Here is an 18516-nt window from a genome sequence, read left to right on the forward strand (position 1 = left end):
CGGTGTGCAACAAGCAACATTACGCACTTTCAACTTCCAGATTTGCCAAGCTAACATTTAGAATAAAGGAAATACAGCAGACAAGACTCAAAATACAACATTTTAGCTTTTATTATGATTGTTTTACATACAGTACAAAATTTCACACACAACAACATATGTACAAAGCAGCCAAAAATAAAGTAGGAGAGACCACAGCATTCAGAGTATCACCAGATTCAAAGAGACCTTGTTATCAACCATCTTGCAAATTTATTAACAAAGAGCCTTTGCTTCATTTCAAATGCAAATGAAGAGAGACGTGTGCTGCTTTCAAAAGAGCTCCAACTTGAGATTATTTATGGAGAACAAGTGGATCACAAATGAGCAGCTAATCTATTAGACAACACAGTAAGCAATGAAAAAACTACTTTTAAAAGTTTTCCCCCCAATCGATATTAAAATATAAATGTAAAAAATATATAAGCATTAAACTAAATTGTGTTAAGTACTATTCTTTGTTAAATGCAAATGCAGAAAGTTTAGCAGAAGTATCCAGTGACTTTTTCTTTTTGGCACTGCCCTCGTCTGACTCCTTATGTTCATCTACTCGTCCTGCTTCATCTTCGCGCTTTCTTTTCTTGGGGTCCGAGTCGCCCTTTGCTCTCTCCGTCCAGTTCTAATTGAAAAAGATAAGGGATTTTTATACACAATCATGCACACACAAGCAATAAACTGCATCGTTCAAGTAAGCCTCAGTGATTGTAATTAAAAATGACTGACAAACCACTGCCAACCCAGACACATTTGTTCACGGTTGGCGTAAACAAAGGCGGTGAACATTTACAGATGACCGCGATGAGTCACCGGACCCATTTCAAATATGCGCACCGGGACTCTTTCAGCACGTTCCCTCCCCTTCCCCCTCCCAATGTACGCCATTCACCATTGTAACGCACTCTTTCACCGCCTAATGCCACCCTCATGTCATTAACATAAGATCAATGAGTACGGCACACACCCCCAGCCTGAGTTTCCAGAGCAACAGTCGTACCAACCATTCGCCCTCCAGGCTGGAGTGTGTGAAGAGTCATTCTGTCCTGCACTGAGTGGCTCTGTGGGTGCGGGATCACGAACAGATTGTTCATACAGGCATGAGTGTTTGGAAAGCCCACACATATACACAGGTAAGTGGAGATCAGAAAACAGGAGGATGCCTGCTAATGAACAGTGTTGTCATGGATAAATTGAGTTTTAGAGAGCATAAAAAAATTGGAGGAAATTGAACTAGAAAAAAAAACCCACACGAGTGCATGAATGAAATCTGTTACATAACAACGAGGACACCTGCAAGAAAACTGAAACGGAAATTCACAAGTAACCTTCCTGGATTAAATAACAGGTTGAAGGATTTGCCTGAGAAATAAGTAAACCGTTTTGGATAAAATACATGTCCCATGCATGAAATGTCCTACCAGTCTTTCCTCTGCTGAGAGAGTGCGAAAACGCCCCATGCCTTCCTTGATAACATCCATTTCCTCAAAGTCAGGATTGTCTGCGAGAATGCTCTTCCTATTCTCCTCGAGCCACAGCTGAAAGCCGGTTTTTGGCCTAAAGAGAGTAAACTGGTTACAGACAAGTGTAAACAAACCACTAAAAAGAACTGACAGTTCCTTAATCAATCATCTGCTACTTGATTATGGAAACACAATATACAGATGAACACACTGGTGTCAGCCAAAACAAACAGCGAAAGACTGATTCATCTGGCAATATTATGTGATTTTCGACATCAGATAACAATATCGATTGATTTACCATTTAAAAAAAAAAAAAATTTAAATGAATACTGATTATAAGTAATAATGACATATGACTTACTATAATTTCATTTGAGTAATTGTGGGATGTAAATAAATGATATACACACACTATTTAATAAAAGCAAATAAAATGTATACAATTACTGAAATCTGATTGAACTAATATTAGAATACAATATCATGTTTTGTTTTGTTTTAATTAACAGAAATTTAAATTTAATAGCAAACTCTTCATCAATGCCAAATTGTGAAGGTTCTTATATTTTATACTATGCAGAATTTAAATTTAGACTGGCACAAGAGCTTCAGGCACCTTTTATCTTATAAAAACAGATTTACACTATTGCCCTCACATTTTAACAGCCATAAAAAGAATTATAAAAGCAATCATACAAACTTTTATATTGTGCATCTCTAAATTTGATCATTTATAGACACTTGGGCAACAATGACATCTGACATGGAATACTTTTACTTTGAAAAATGTATAAAAAAATAAAAAAATCATTACAATTAAAAGGTGCTGCGGTCTCTTACTTTCTGTTTTCAATATTCTCCGCTGACACTGGAGGTGTAGCCGCAGGAACTGGTTTCATTTTCTCTGCTTCTGATTGGCTGTCCTCCTGTTTCTTACTGTTTCCTTTAGAGGCACTCATCTGCAGCAGTGTGGCCTGGGTCTTAAAAAGAAGGAACCAAACAAAAAAAACTACATTCAGACTGCAGAAAAAAAAAAGGTGTTCCATAACAGTGTGAACAGCACAAACCACATGGAATCTGATCTTTTCCTTTCTGATTTGGCCCACTTCCATATGTGGTCCTAAATCAGATACAGGTCTGATGTTTTGTAATGCGACCTCAGTCATCATTAGAATTCATGCAACTTTAACAGCAGCTCTAGATCAACATTCGTCACAATTCTGCGCTGATGGGAGTCACTCCAAAGACTTTACATAGCGGTAGTTCTTTGGTCACTCATTGAGCATGAAAGTTGGCAGCAAAGTTAGTGGAGGACAGTGAGATGTTTTACTCATATACTAGTCCTATAGATGAGACGTTCAAAGCTGCTTTGAAAATCTGTATTGTAAAAAGCGCTACATAAATAAAGGTGACTTGATTTGAACTCTTGAACTCTCTGTGGTTGTTAAAAATCCCATGGTACTTTTTGTAAAGAGTAAGGGTGTAATCCTGGTGTCCTGGCCAAATTCCCTCCATTGGCCTTTATCAATCATGGCCTCCTAATAATAATAATCCCCCATGCTTTCAATTCAGCTCTTCGTTTACCTCCATGGTAATACAGTGTAATGTGTCGTCTTTGTTATTGTTCTTTTGCGCAAGGCACTCTCTGTGAGAAATGATTGCATCTCACACATTTTTCTCTATAGCTCATCTAAAGATATGTTTTGTACAAGATGGGATTTTTGTGTCCAGTGCATTGACTAAAAATCATAATGTTGCTTATATTCCAATAGAAACACCTCTGACATTTTACTCTAAGATTGTTTAGTTCTGATAGCAGAACATTTGTTAGAGGAAAAGATAACCAGGTCATCCCTTGCAGACAGAGCTAAGAGTGAGTTTTATGGGGTCAGACAGGTTGTGTGACCCCACAGGGATGGAGAACATTTGTATTTGAGCAATACACTGTACCTTAGACTTTGGCTTGGGTGCCAGGGGCTTCAGGACAGGGGCTTTGCCCTGTTTTGATGTTCCGCTGAGAGTTGCAGGTTTTCTGCTGGACATCGTCATGCTGTCCAAAACATTAGTCGTTCTGGGCTGACCAGCTGGAGAGCTTGAGGACTTTTCTGCACCAGACACCTGTAAGTTTAATTGTATTTTTTATATATAATGTAAATGTAAAAATGCACGTCAAGTATTCTTGAAACACAACACTTATATGGAGCTTGCTTACTTTCACTAACAATGTGCATGTCTTACCTTGAAAGGGTTCACGCGTCCTTCTCTGCTCACTGTGACACACAAGCACAACTGTTATTGTCACCAGACACTCATCTCTCATGGCAGCCATTTATGCCACTCAAAGTCATTTGAAAAATTGTTAAATCAATTAGAAAGATAAAGATGTCATGCAGAAAAAAGTAGCAATTTGATAATCAAAAATGAATTCCTTTATTTCTACACTGAAAATAAAATGTTGCATTTGGCAGTTGATAGTTTATAAATGCTCAGTTTTGAACTATTTTACATATTCCTTTGAGTTTTATAATTTTCCGTTTATAGAAATGGTTTAATATTCGACTCACCTGGTTTGGGAGAGGGCCTTTCAGGTGATTTTCCTCCTTTTTTGAATGGATTCAAACCTGGCAAGTAAAAATATCTTCATATCAAAAACCAATTAAATCAGGTAAAAAAAAAAAAATGCATTTCTTAATCTTAAAGCTGTCTACTGCAGTATTTGAGACTCATGCTGAAACAAGTAATGTGAATGATCAAGAAAGCCTCTATTTCAAACATCAAGAAACACACAGCTGAAATGCATGGGGCATTTGGTTTAATATACTACTTTTCAGATGTGTATGGAGAAAAAACAGCATATTTACGTGGTTTCCTGGTCTCTGTTGATTCCTCTGCATCCATTTGCTCTTCCTGTGGATATTCTTCCTGCTCTTCCTCCTCCTCACAGCCATTCTCAACTTGTGCTTGTCTGCTGCTCATCTTATTGGATCGTCTATATTCTCCACTGGTGTGTCTAAATATACAGAAACAAAATATTTGACATGTTGGCATCACAATTTTCAACAATTTTTAAGGTTATTTGATTTAGAGTTCCCAAAACTTTTGGTCAATTCCTACTATGACTATTGAAAGGGATTTTTTCACTTTAAAGACATTGGATTCGCAAAGCAGATTACGTATTTTAAAGTCACCATGAAATCAAAATTGACAATGATAGTATTTATTATAAATTATTAATGATGAACGACATCTCTTCTCTGACGATGTGTTTACTGGCACAAAGGCGGGACAACCTGTCACTCAAGATGAAATCACAGCAATAGCATACCAAAACCATCCAACCATTTCCCCATGGACAAAATCAAGTCACACCCTACATTTTTTCTTGTTTGAGAAGCCATTTCACTCTGATATACGTCACAATAAGGGGAAAAAAGACTATTGCAACTGAGCTAAACATAACTACAAAAAAAGTATTCACTGTAGAAATATGAGTTGTTTTTTTAAACTTTTCAAGGGCTGGATACAAAAACAAAAAGACAGAAAAAAAATTCCAAGGTTGTTTCTAGGTTTTACGAACTTTAGGAGAGAATAAATAAGATAATAGGCATAACACTGATCCCACAGTTCATAAGCTTTTTCTGCTTAAAAACCAAGAAGAAATACTAGTTTCTAAGAAACTGCAACCAATCCAACAATTCTTAGACATCTAATTTCCAGGAGTAGAACTGTAAGAATTATAATTAAAATAAATATAACAACCGGATTTCCGTGCTAACCTCTGATAGGCCGGCTCATCTTCTTCTTCCTGCTCCTCCTCCTGCAGCTGATTGGACTTTTCCAGGGCGAGTTCACTGAGTCTCTGTGCCAGGGCCATGCGTCTGGAACGAGATGCGTAACGGATGGCGAGCGTCACAACGCTGTGAGTCATCAGCTCAGCCAGCTCCATACACCGGAACTCACGCTCCAGTTTACACGACAGCTGCCCGGGCACACACACAAACAGACAACAAACAGCATAAAACATGGTGAGATGTCTGGAAGGACTGTTAAAACAAATCTGATCGAATGTGCAAGCCAAGCCTGAATATAAGACATGCACATGTCAAAGCAGAGTTCTGATTTATGACATTTATATGAAATTCAATCCAGGCATAAGCAATTGAATTTAACCAGGCTTTAACTTCCTGTTCTGGCCACGTGAATGACTTACAGCGAACATCTTCATTAGCAGTTCCTGCTGCTCTTTCTCGGCCTGAGACTGACCCTCGCTGTCAATTTCATAACCACTGGATGACAGAAAGCCAAAGTGGTTATGAAAGAGCATAGACCGCCAGTACTGCTCCTAGAAAACATAAACATAAATAAACAGTTTTAACAAAACATATATTGCATATTTCAGGATCCACATCAAGTGTCAGACAAATAATGCACTGGCAAGACAGGGATGGCTACAACTGACTTTTAGTCCAGGTCAGCAACACTGGAAATAAAATCAAATTAACATAAAATAAAATAATGCATGTTTTTAAAGGCTGACCTATTTTATAAAAACACAACATTAATTTCACAAGAGCAAAAAACAGCAAGAAAAGTCAGTAAGATATCACTCTGAACATATCTATATAGACCAACAATTTAAAATGTATAAATGAATAAAACACACATTAGTAGAGAACTCTACATGATACTATAGTTTAAATCAATTTGACAAGACTCCAGGATTGATTTTAGATCATACCTCCATTTGGCCTTTCTCTGTAGTGGTCTGGCAATAAGGCAGGTTAAAGGGCAGGACGGCCACAGCAGGGCGGGGTAGGGTGGGTGGGAAACGTGCGCCTTTACATGGGATACACCTGAGACAAATGAGGAAGATTCCCAGTTTCACTGGCTATAGACACAGTGGGTCACAGATCAAAGGAAGCTTGTTTCTGAACCAGAATAAAAAAATAAATAAGGTAAAATAGCGATTCTGGAATATAAATAAATAGGAATACACAATTCTGACTTTTTTCCCCTGCAATTGTGTTTACATCTCGCAATTCTGACTTTTTATCCCAGAATTGTGTGATAAAATCAGAATTACATTAAATAAACTCACAATTGTGTTATAAAGTCAGAATTGCATGATATAAACTCGCAATTGTGAGAAATAAAGTCAGAATTACATGATATAGTTGTAACTGCTTGTTATAAATTCAGAATTGCATGATATAAAACTCGCAATTTCATGATATAAACTCAAACAAAATAAAATTATGTAAGAATTGAGAGTTTATATCATGCAATTCTGACTTTAAATCTCGCAATTCTGACATTATATCATGCAATTCTGACATTATATCATGCAATTCTGGGACATCAGTCAATTGTAAGATAAAAAGCCGCAATTATCTTTTAAATGTTTTAATTTGGGGCGGAAACAAGCTTCCATAGAGATCTGACATTTGTGAATAAAGGAAAATGACGCACCTGATCTGCTGTGGATTCTCATGAACCCCAACAACCCAACAATGGTCTGATTTGCTCTTGCAGGTGTCTCTGGTGTTGCAGACAGGAGCCCATGTGTTCCCCAGGGTCCGGTTAAGCATACGTACAACACCCTCCGAGTCAATACAGCACGGGGTTCCTGCAAAAAGAGTTATGATCATTCACTACTCAAATAGGTAAAGGTAAACCAAAGAAACCACAGCACCCATTTGATTATTTTTTAAATTTTTTTAGTCCATGTCTATTAGCTTTAATTGAGGCTGTCTGTATGCATACACTACTGTTTAAAAGTGTGGGGTTGGTAAGTTTTTTGAAAAGTCTCTTATGCTCACCAAGGCTGCATTTATTTGATCAAAAACACTTAACTTTTATGTACTGACCCCAATCTTTTAAACAGTATTGTGCTGACCATGTGACAACTATCAGGAAATTGAAGCTAAAGTCAAGGTTACATAAAAATTCTCTAGGCAAGTTGTTTATTTTTCTCAATTTCCTTAAAGAAACATTCAAACAGCAGGAAGTGAATACAATAGAGCTTGAGCAAGTATGTGTGTAACTCCTGCTCAACCGGAGAAGGTGACTCACCCTCTGCAGTGAAGCCCATCCATGCCAGGTAGGACTTCCGTGAGAGAGGCAACGGTTCTCCGTGGATGACCTGCCTTCTCTTCCGCCCGAGCTGGAGCAGCTGTACGCCAAGGGCCTGGTCTCCATCAAACCCAGTACCTGACGGCATACATGACAATCAAGCTCAACCAATTTGCAGACAAAAAGCACAAGCAAAGTCACATTCATTTTGGAGAATCTGCTCGGATTCTCCAAAATCATATTGTTAGTTTTAATGGTTAAAAGAAAGGATTTATTCCATTTGAGTCATTTGCAGATGTGGCATTTCACAAGTTATTACTTCGTTTTTAAGTAACTTCAATATTTTCTCATTTACAACTGCTTTGCCAATCGTTTAAATATAACGATAAATAACAAACACTAGCATTAGGGATAAACCATTAAGATTTTTTTGTACCAGTGCAATACAGATTTTAACAAACAACCACTGGCCGATACAGATATTTGTCACTTGCTCACTAATTTGAACCAGGCGACAATTAAGTACCTCTGTGATACACTATGAGGAGCTGCTCTCCATGTCCTGCCATGCAGACCACAGCTCCTGGCAGGCTAAAGATCTCCTTCTGCACACCACCGATGGAGAACAGCCTGACCATCAGAGCACTGGTGGCCACTGCCGCCCAGCCCTGACCCAAACACAAGGCACGCGCATCCTCGCCTTTAGGAAGATCCACCATCCAGTCCTTATGAGTGTCCCAGCACGAGAAGTGCAAACACTGGATCTTACTAGAGAGAGAGAGAGAGAGAGAGAGAGAGAGAGAGAGAGAGAGAGAGAGAGAGAGAGAGAGAGAGAGAGAGAGAGAGAGAGAGAGAGAGAGAGAGAGAGAGAGAGAGAGAGAGAGAGAGAGAGAGAGAGAGAGAGAGAGAGAGAGAGAGAGAGAGAGAGAGAGAGAGAGAGAGAGAGAGAGAGAGAGAGAGAGAGAAATATAGTGAAAATTAGACATTTGAGAAAGGAACAAAAAGATTTTCTATTAAAATATTTATGACACAATATTTATTTTTTCTATGACGTTACTTGTTCTTTATACCAAAATATTTACTCTCTCTCTAATTTATGTCAGTGTTCATACTTTCTGTCATTATGTTTAAGGAATTTCAGGGTGTGATTATGTTACAACACCGGTCCCATTGTTACATTTTCCAGTAACACTATCACACAGTGTCCTTGTTAGATATGTTAAATATACTTAATGTAATAATAACAGTAAATTATGCATAATTACATGCAACTAACCCTAAACCAAACCCTAATCATAACCCTAATGCTATTTTAAGTATATGTTCTTAATATTACTCAGTACTTAAATGTGACCCTGGATCACAAAACCAGTCATAAGTCGCTCTGGTATATTTGTGGCAATAGCCAACAATACATTGTATGAGTCAAAATTATCGATTTTTCTTTTATGCCAAAAATCATTTGGATATTAAGTAGAGATCATGTTCCATGAAGATATTTTGTAAATTTCCTACCATAAATATATAAAATAGTTATTTTTGCAAGTGAATGCAGCAAAATCGTGAACATAAACGGACAACTTTAAAGGCGATTTTCTCAATGTTTAGATTTTTTTGCACCCTCAGATTTTCAAATAGTTGTATCTCAGCCAAATATTGCCATATTAAATATTGCCTTACAAACCATACATCAATGGAAAGCCTATTCATTCAGCTTTTAGATGATGTATAAATCTCAATTTAAAAATTTACCCATGTGGTTTTGTGGTCCAGGGTCACAAATGTATAATTACACTAACAAGAACATCTTAATTATATAATATAAAATATTACATCATAAAAATAATGTGTAACCCGTTTTACACAAAAAATGTGCTATTCCCCTTTTATTTGCTATTCCACTAGAACAGTTGCAATTAATTATTCATTTAAAAACAGTGCATTTCACAGATAGGCAGTAGTTATGCAAATAAAAATGGAGGCAAAGTGCAAATTTACTTTGCAAACAAGACCAAGCAATTCAGGACAAAGGGGAAATGGGTCTACAGAGCAAGGTTCACACCAGCTTCTCCTGACTAATCTAACTTACTGTAATAGCTGACCCGTTGAATAAAAAAAAAAAAAAAAAACTCTAAATCCAATTCAGCAAATGTCTAAATTAAAGAAAGGAAAATCTTACATGTCTAAACTTAAAGAAATCAAGTCAACTATGATTACTGAGATCTTGTACCTGGCGAGCTCATCAGTTCCCTCACAGGCCAGCAGCACGGCCTCCTGGGATAGATCAGCCATGGTGTGGCCCAGGGAGTTGGTGAGATGCATGGCATGATGGATAGCAGTATCGTGAAACTCCACATCAATGGCGTTGTCCTGATCATCATTATAGCCACGGACGATGCCCACGGAGTTCCACATCTGAGAGGGAACATAGGGAGCTTTAAAAGACCTTCTCATATTAAATAAAATAATAATTTTTTACTTTCACTACATTTGAATCAACATAATCACTTCAAGTTGTTGTACAGTTCTTGTTGTTTGCACATTATTGAGTTTTCAAAATAATAAATTATTGTTATTAAATATTTGTAATGCATATATTTTTTATGGTGTTGTAGTTAGGGTAGGTACCGTATCGCTTGCATTTTAGCGATTCCGATTCTTATCGATTCCCAGTTTCAATTCCAATAAGGTAAAAAAAAATAAAAAATTAAAAGCAGAAACGTCAATTGTTTTGCATTTTATATGAGCCTTTGTTTTGCTCACACACAAAAAAAAAATTCCTAGATTTTCAGTGTGATCTCAGTCTTCTGGACCCTTCTGTATTTTGATGTATTACAGAAATTTAATTAAATTTAATTTAAATTTAAATTTAAATTTAAGTCAAACATTTAGATCTTTTTGCATTCTGTTGCAGCTGAAACCCTGAACAAAAATCAGTAGCCTAAAGAAAACCAGGAACTTTTGCCTTTGATTTTAACAAATATACCACAGCAAAAACAACTAGACTAACTAATATAAATTTCAGACATTATTAAAGACAAGTAAACAGTCTTGATAAAATAAGAACAAATAAACAAATTAGCAATAGCACAAACAAATACCACTGAACAAAGTTCAAGGTATAGAAATTGAAATCAAATGTAAAATAGCACTGCATAGTTTTCTTTTTATAAATAAAATATAGATAAATCCTTAAAAGTTATTCAGTCAAGGGCAGTGAGTGATTTTCTTTTTCTTTTGTCCTTAAAATTGACGACACAGATGGCTGCAGGTTTACTAGGCTGCTGTCACTTTTAGCCCTAATGCACAGATGCAGTTTACTGTACACGTGTTTTCTTTTGTTTACATTCACTTAAGACATAACCGACTGTGTTTATGAGGATATCTCATGTGTATTTGTCAGTTTCTCGACCCAGCCCTAGTTGTCATCTGACGCAATTTTCTTCTAGAAACAAACTTTGTTGTATTAATTTTCCTGTTATCACTGTGAAGCTGCTTTGATACAATCTGTATTGTAAAAAGCGCTATATAAATAAAGGTGACTTGACTTGACTTGAAAACGGGTATGATTTCTCCTCACCATAAAGCGATGCATGAGGTGCACTGGGGTAGATCCTGGCTGGAAAGCCCTTTGGGGTTGTGATGGCATGGGACCCTCGTATATGGGACGGGACACTGCAGGACCCACCGCAGGAAGAACAGCACTGTTGCCATCCTCCTCTGGAAGTCCATCCAGTTTTACAGAGCCTGGATCTTGAGATACCAAAACATCTGACCTTTAATTAAAGCGCTTTACTTGAAGTATCTTCCAACACTATTTGCTTTGCGGTGATGCCTCATACCTTGAGAATTGTCATCGTCATCCAAGAAGGACCCTCTGTTCCGCGGTCTGCCCGTGGCAGGCATGAGGTCGTCGTCGTCGTCATCGTCATCCATGATGGGTTTCTTCACTGGAGACCGCGAGTCACTCGTGCCCTCGTCCAGCATCCGGTCATCATCCTCATCAAACAGGTCATCATATTCATTTGTCTCTTTAGCTGCAGTGGCCTAAACATCAGCATTAAAAAAAACATACATTCATTTACATGAGTTGAAAAAAAGGAGCACATTTAAATTAACATTTATGTACAGACATTATATAATCAGTACTTCATGCATATTTCAGTATGAATATGAATATAACATTTCAAAGTATTTGAATGAACATGAACTGATGTAATAATAATTTAAGATTATAATATTTTCATAATATATTTTTGAGTAACACTTTACAACATTAGTTAACATGAATTATCAATTAATAAACTATTTTTACAGCATTTATTAATCTCAGCATTTATTGATCTTTTTTTTTTTTTTATCTGTTAAAGACCCCTTGATGTGAAAATCCAGTTTTTAATGTTTATATGTCTGTACGGTGTTTCTTAATATACTTTAAGACAAACCAAGTGCAAATTCATCAGTCAACACCATTGCTGTACACCAACGATACACTCAGCTCACGATACGCATCACGATATTTTGAACAAAATAATAAAAAAAAATAAACAAATTCAAATAACAGATTTTTTTTTAAAACATTAATTATTTTCAATAACATTGTTGTACATACCACTAAATAAAGAATTTATTTTATAAATTAACAATTGACTAGGAGTGTCACAACATGAAATTAGAATTAGGATAGCTGAAACCTAACAGAGAACAGGTAAAGCAGTAAAGCAATGGTGACACCAGAATAAAAATGTTCATGATTCTGAACATGAAAATACAGAATTACTATTGTGATGGATTTATAATAGTAAACTACCTTTTAAACTAATGATTCTAACCTCTAAACCTTACTTCCCCTTTTAGGCCTAACATTCTAACACTTTGAACCAAACATACTAAAATGTGCATTTGGCATTATCAGGACCCACAAATATTGCCCCATTGCATAATTATACCACATTAAATATAGTAGTTTAATGTAGTACTATTATTGAAACTCTGTGAACGTTCATTTTTTTCTAGCGCAGTACATTTGCGTTTTCAATGCAGACATTCGTTGAATCTCTTTTACACAGAGAAGCCACCCGCACAGATTAATGCACTTAATGCAACATGATAAGAATAAACAATCTAAAATGCTTTAAATCATCATACTACCAAAACTAAAAACACGATATAGTGAGTTAAGTTATGCTTTCGCTTCGAGAAGTGCCGCTTTAAATGATGTTAGCTTTGAGGAGTGCTGCTCCGATCTAATCGCAAGAAAGCGTGACAAAATGACTATTCCCAAACTGTAAATGGTTAGTTCATCCAAAAATTCATAAAAAAATCTCTTAATTTATGTTTGGAAGATAAACGAAAACGACATGAGGGTGAGAACATGATGACAATTTACATTTTTGGGTGAATTATACTTAAATACAGTAAGCTGTGTCTTGGATAAAACTAACTCGTTTCGTTTACATCAACTATACATATCGTCGCATTTTTATATTGCGATATCTCGTTATAACAATGTATCGTTACATCCCTATTAGACACTCATGACTTTACATTGGTGATGCTATTTCTGGTGCAGTATGTTCAGGGAAAAATAGGCGAGAGCCTGAGGGTACAACTGACCTTGGCGTTCTGGATGGTAGAGGAAGAGGACGACACGTCTTCCAGGAGCCCGAGGCAGCCCTCTGTGTCCGTGTAAGCGATCCGGCCCCCTGAGGGATGCCACGCCATCCCACACACAGTGAACCCTTTCTCATGTTTCTGTCTGCAATGGTACAAGATTAACAAACACCATCACCACTAAAAACATCCTCAAATACAACCAATATTGTGTACAGTTATATTCAATGCATGGTCAATGCAATATTTACAGTCAGATTTCAACAGTGTTGGGGAAAGTTACTTTAAAAGTAATGCGTTACAACATTGTGCTACTCCCTTAAAAAGTAACGCTACTTAGTTACTTTTTATGTAAAGTAATGTGTTATGTTACTTTTGAAGAACTTTTTTAATTTAAAAGCATTGTGTTGCTTCACTAATTACTTGGGAAAAAGTAATCTGATTGTTTAGCTCACATTACTTGTAAAGCGTTACCTCCAACACTGGGTTTCAACATCCAAAATTATCAATAATATTAAGATCAATATGACTATAACCTCTCGATACACAGTTTGGCCTCTACATCCCAAATCAACAGGTTTCCGCCAACTGTTCCTGCTGCCAGAAACTTCCCACACGGCGACCAGACCACAACATTAAAAACCTGGGGAGGAGAACGAATCGGAAAGAATTGTTCATGACAACATTAAAATGCATTGCAATATAACACACAACTTTAACCACAAAGTACATTATCTCATCTGATACAGTAAGGGAAAGGCTAATACGCAATTGTAACCCTAATAAAGGTTTCCACCACCCACAAATGACCTTTTCTAATTATATTCCTCTTATAAGCAACTGTTCCACTGTAAACTACTGGATGGTTTTCCACTGACCTGCGTGATGAGTTCATCAGAGAGTGTGCTAACATGTGTCCATGTGTTTTTGTCATACAGCTGAATGGTTAAGTCCACCGGTACGGCAAGCAGCTACAAGTACATTCAACAATGAAAAAAAGAAAATGCATCTTAATGTCACGACTGTGGTAAGAAACTGGTGATAGGAGTCATTTACAAGACTGACAGATTGACTGATGTGCTCATCAAGTAGTTATATATGAAGCCACCGAAGAGAGAAGCCTGAAAATGTTAAGTGAATTTAAAAAAAGCTTATATAAACGTGACATTTTCAATACCTTTCCAGAACGAGGCTGCCAAGCAAGTCTACAGAGAGACTTGGCATTGCTAACATCACTTGACTTCTGGAGAACTTTCCATTGAGCTACTTGAGTCTAAAACACACAACAGGGATTAGCTTTACATCAAAATACAGAAGGGTCCAGAAGACTGAGAGCACACTGAAAATCTAGGATTTTTTTTTTTTTTGTGAGCAGAACAAAGGCTCATATAAAATGCAAAACAATTGACGTTTCTGCTTTATTTTGCACCATGTGAATTAGTTCTAAATAAATGTTCAAAACTAAAAGTTAAATTTCATTTGTTTATTCAATTGTTATGGTATGTAATAAAAGTTACAATTACAAAATGCAATATAGAAGCGTTTTCATTAGTGCTCTATGACTTTTGGACACCATTGTACATGTATTTCGTTGTATGAAGAGCTGATAAGGCCTCACCTGTGACTCAATAGACCACACAGTGACTGATCCATCACAGCTGGAGGAAGCCTGTCAGGAAGTCACATCAGCACAACAAAATTACCAATACTGGCCCAACAGTCGTTTTAAAAACATTATTACTCATCAGAACATGTTAAATTTCACAAACAACACACAGGACAGTTCACAAGCCTGGGATCGGTAAGATTGTTAATGCTTTTGAAAGTGTATCTCATCAAAGCAGTATTTATTTAATAAAAAATACAGTAAAAACAGAATTACTATGTAATATTCTTACAATTTAGGCTGTTTCTATTTTTAGATATTTGAAAATGTAATTTATTCTTGTGATGGCAGAGCTGAATTTTAGGCATCATTACTCCAGTCTTCAGTGTCACATGATCCTTCAGAAATTATTTTAATATTGTGCTGCTAAGTTGTGGAAACTATGTTTTTCCAGGATTCTTTGATAGAAAGATCAAAAGTTTATTTGAAATAGAAATATTTTGTAATATTAATGTCTTTACTATTTTTATCAATTTAAAGCACTTTCTTTTTCAAAAAAAAAAGAAAAATTCTAAATCTTACTGACCCCAAACTTTTCAACAGTAATGTATGCGACAAACATGACAGTGATAACTGATTCACAAGCAAATCTTAATTTAGCCACATTTAAAACATAACACCTGTTGACCATTAAAAAAGGCACCATGACACTCACAAGGAACTCATCAGAAGGATCAAGAGCCACACTGAGGACGGGAGCGTCATGCCCACGTAGGGTCTTCTGCTGACTGCTGTCCGCCACCTCCACTATCTTCACCAGGAAGTCGCTGGAAAACAGAACGCCAAGATTAGCCCCTTCATCCTCCACCATTTTCAGCTCAACAGAGACTCATATTGGCACTGTAGATCTTTTGATCTGAAGTGGGGAAATAAATGAAAACTCATTTCCGACCTCTATAGGAAGAAGAAAAAAAAAAAAAAAATCAAATAACCTGTTTGGAGCTCAGCTGCCAGTGCATCAATATTCAAGCATCGGCAGCCGGGATAAAACTGCTCAATCAATGCTGTGACATGCTCGCTGCCTTCATCCGTGATGCAGCCACTTAAAACAATCCATATGTCCGGCAAACGGCCATTTGTAACTAATCATACAACAATCGAAGTGGTTTCCTCTCCACAAAAGCACGGAGATGGGAGAACTCAAATATTAAATGACCCATGAGATTTGAATGATTTTTATTTCACCAATTTTAACTAATACACAAAACCACTACTAAAAATACATATAAAAAAACAAAACATGGAAATAAGACAAACATGCTTAAAGGGATAGTTCACCCAAAAATTGAAATACGGTCATTTACTCAACCTCCAAACCCGTAGGTCTTTCGAAGAAAGTAAACCCTTATAAATCGAGCAGTTTAATCCAAGCCTTCTGAAGAGACACGATCGCTTTAAATGATGAACAGATTTAATTTTGGTAAACAGAAGCTCAAACACGCTTGCTTGATGCACAAGAACCAAGTTTTTTTTTCTAGACTGTCAAGCAAATACTGTTGAGCTGTTCATATGGATTAGTTTTATGATCTCTTTATGAACATTTTGAATCTTCTGAGTTTTGGGTAAATAGACTTTCAACAGGGGGACAGAAATCTCTCAGATTTCATTAAAAAGTTCTTCATTTTTGTTTCCAAAGATGGGTTTAAGCATTTTACAGTAATTTATGACATGACCATTTACATTTTTAGGTGAACTGTCCCTTTAAGAACACGATTGCAGCATGTAAATGAAAGCAACTGGTACCTTGAGCCGGCAGCCACTCTTGACCCGCTGGCGTTGAAGGTGACGTGGTTTGCGTTGGTGGTGAATCGAGTGAGTATGCCATCTGGATCTCCCTCTGGGAAAGTGTGAATCTGAACCGTGTTGTTGGAAACTGCTGTAACTAGCTTTCCATTCTGTAGGAAAAAAATAAACACTGACATTTAAATAGCAGTAAAATGAACAGGATTCAAATATAATTGACCATTTTCAGGTGTTTTACGAGAAAACTCTCTGTAGCATTATTAATGTAATTATGCTTTTATAATACACTGTGAAAGAACAAACTTACCTTCAAGGCTACAGAATAGACCTTCTCCCCGACATTTATAGACTTGGGATCATCGTCATCTAGACTTTCCCATATGCGGACATCACCATCACTCCCACAAGTCACAATACACCTGGGAAAGATCATAAAGTGGATTACAGGCATCTTATAATTGCCCATTTGTTAAGTCTGAAATCAAATGTATGTTTTGAGATTTTACAAAAGATGTCACTTACTTTCCCTCATCATCAAAGCAGACATCAGTGTGGCCTTCTGAGTGACCGTAACGCATGGGCTTCCTTTCACAAGGCATGATGCTCTCAGGAGGACAATCAGATACAGGACAGACAATGTCTGCTGCTGGTGATATGTGTAATAATATATATATTAGTATAACATATCATTTATATATAATTCTTTTTATATTTGAAATTAAGCTTTTCATATACAGGAATAATGCATAATTTAATTTGATAACTAATTCGATAAATTAATTTATCCTCAGTGCTATTACAATACAATATTACTCTGTATCGAGTCTTATAGTCTAATGTAACTTGCATTGATACACAATACGCTTATATAACAGATATACTAATAATGCAAAAATATATAATACTTTTAATTACAGCATTCTAATTTACTTCTATGATCAAATATTCAAACAAATACATTATCTGTAACTACTGGGACTTGTGACAAATGATATTGTTTTTATTAATGTAACTTCCCAACTTGATCGCTTCCTCTCTCAAGGAACAGAATGACCATGATCACATATACAAACCAGAAATTCACGTCATTTGACAATTTTTTGTTTTGTGATGCAAACATAATCAGCCTTTACTAAAAGTAAGTTCATTTTTATCTCAAGTTTAGACAACAACAAAAAAAAAACAATCTTTGGAAAACAAAGAAGTGCAAATGTGCTTCTAAGACAGCTAATGTCCATGCAAAATGATCGACAACCGCGGAATAAAAATAAAATATCCTAAGGGAGAATGCGAGTGTCAAAGTAAACGATTATAATCGAATAACAATACATCGATATATGCTGCATAAATGTTTTAAACAACACGCAGTACTTACAGCTTTAGCTTGGCGGTAATTCACAGCATTCAGCGCCACACTCGCTCACATCTCCCGCGCTGACACCAGTGACGTGTAAAAGTGGGACGGACCGTTAATTTTTACCAAATGTCATTGGCTGAATCAGAGTATTGACCCCACCCAAACTGTGACGTGTAGTGACGTTCCAGATATATTAGTTCTACATTAAAAGTATTTTTAAAATAATTATTTATTTTTATAAATGAATCAGTCGATAATTTCTCATAGTTACTATTATTTTAAAATGCTTGAGCCGCATGTAACAACAATGTAATCGTTCTCAAAAAAATAAGTGGCAAACAGCAATTGGATCTGCCTGAAGCAAAACTGTCTGGTATGAGGCTTAAGCATCAATAATGTAATACAGCCTAGGGTTGTACGTTTAATCCTCTTCAAGAGAATAGACAAATTATCCTCATTGTCTGTTTGTTGAATAATTTGATACTCCAGGAAGCAGCTCTTGTGTCTGCTTGTAGAATGAAATGCAATACCAAATATTATGATAAGATTAATGGTCACATTAGGGC

The 18516-nt window shown here is 36.4% G+C and overlaps 1 protein-coding gene across 3 annotated transcripts; it reads right to left on the reverse strand.

Annotated features, from left to right (window-relative positions):
* Positions 1 to 88: 88 nt before the first annotated feature.
* Positions 89 to 18054, reverse strand: wdhd1 (WD repeat and HMG-box DNA binding protein 1). 3 transcript variants are annotated; one of them, XM_079853464.1, is made up of 26 exons: positions 17969 to 18054; positions 17116 to 17239; positions 16901 to 17012; positions 16594 to 16745; positions 15506 to 15617; positions 14803 to 14853; positions 14362 to 14457; positions 14063 to 14155; positions 13721 to 13827; positions 13188 to 13329; positions 11414 to 11618; positions 11152 to 11318; positions 9802 to 9986; positions 8098 to 8339; positions 7572 to 7709; positions 6969 to 7125; positions 6238 to 6352; positions 5710 to 5841; positions 5276 to 5478; positions 4361 to 4509; positions 4064 to 4120; positions 3738 to 3769; positions 3450 to 3617; positions 2340 to 2479; positions 1455 to 1590; positions 89 to 658 (listed from the first exon to the last, which is right to left on the reverse strand). In XM_079853464.1, the coding sequence occupies exons 2-26, from the start codon at positions 17190 to 17192 to the stop codon at positions 491 to 493; spliced, it is 3336 nt and encodes a 1111-aa protein (XP_079709590.1). In that variant the 5' UTR covers positions 17193 to 17239; positions 17969 to 18054; the 3' UTR covers positions 89 to 490. The 3 variants fall into 3 exon arrangements, with proteins under 3 accessions (XP_079709590.1, XP_079709588.1, XP_079709589.1); XM_079853462.1 differs by having other exon boundaries at positions 11152 to 11324; XM_079853463.1 differs by having other exon boundaries at positions 11152 to 11324; positions 17116 to 17236; positions 17969 to 18044.
* Between the last annotated feature and the right edge of the window lie 462 nt (positions 18055 to 18516).

This window comes from Squalius cephalus (assembly GCF_949319135.1).
Source record: "Squalius cephalus genome assembly, chromosome: 20".
Lineage (NCBI taxonomy): Eukaryota > Metazoa > Chordata > Actinopteri > Cypriniformes > Leuciscidae > Squalius > Squalius cephalus.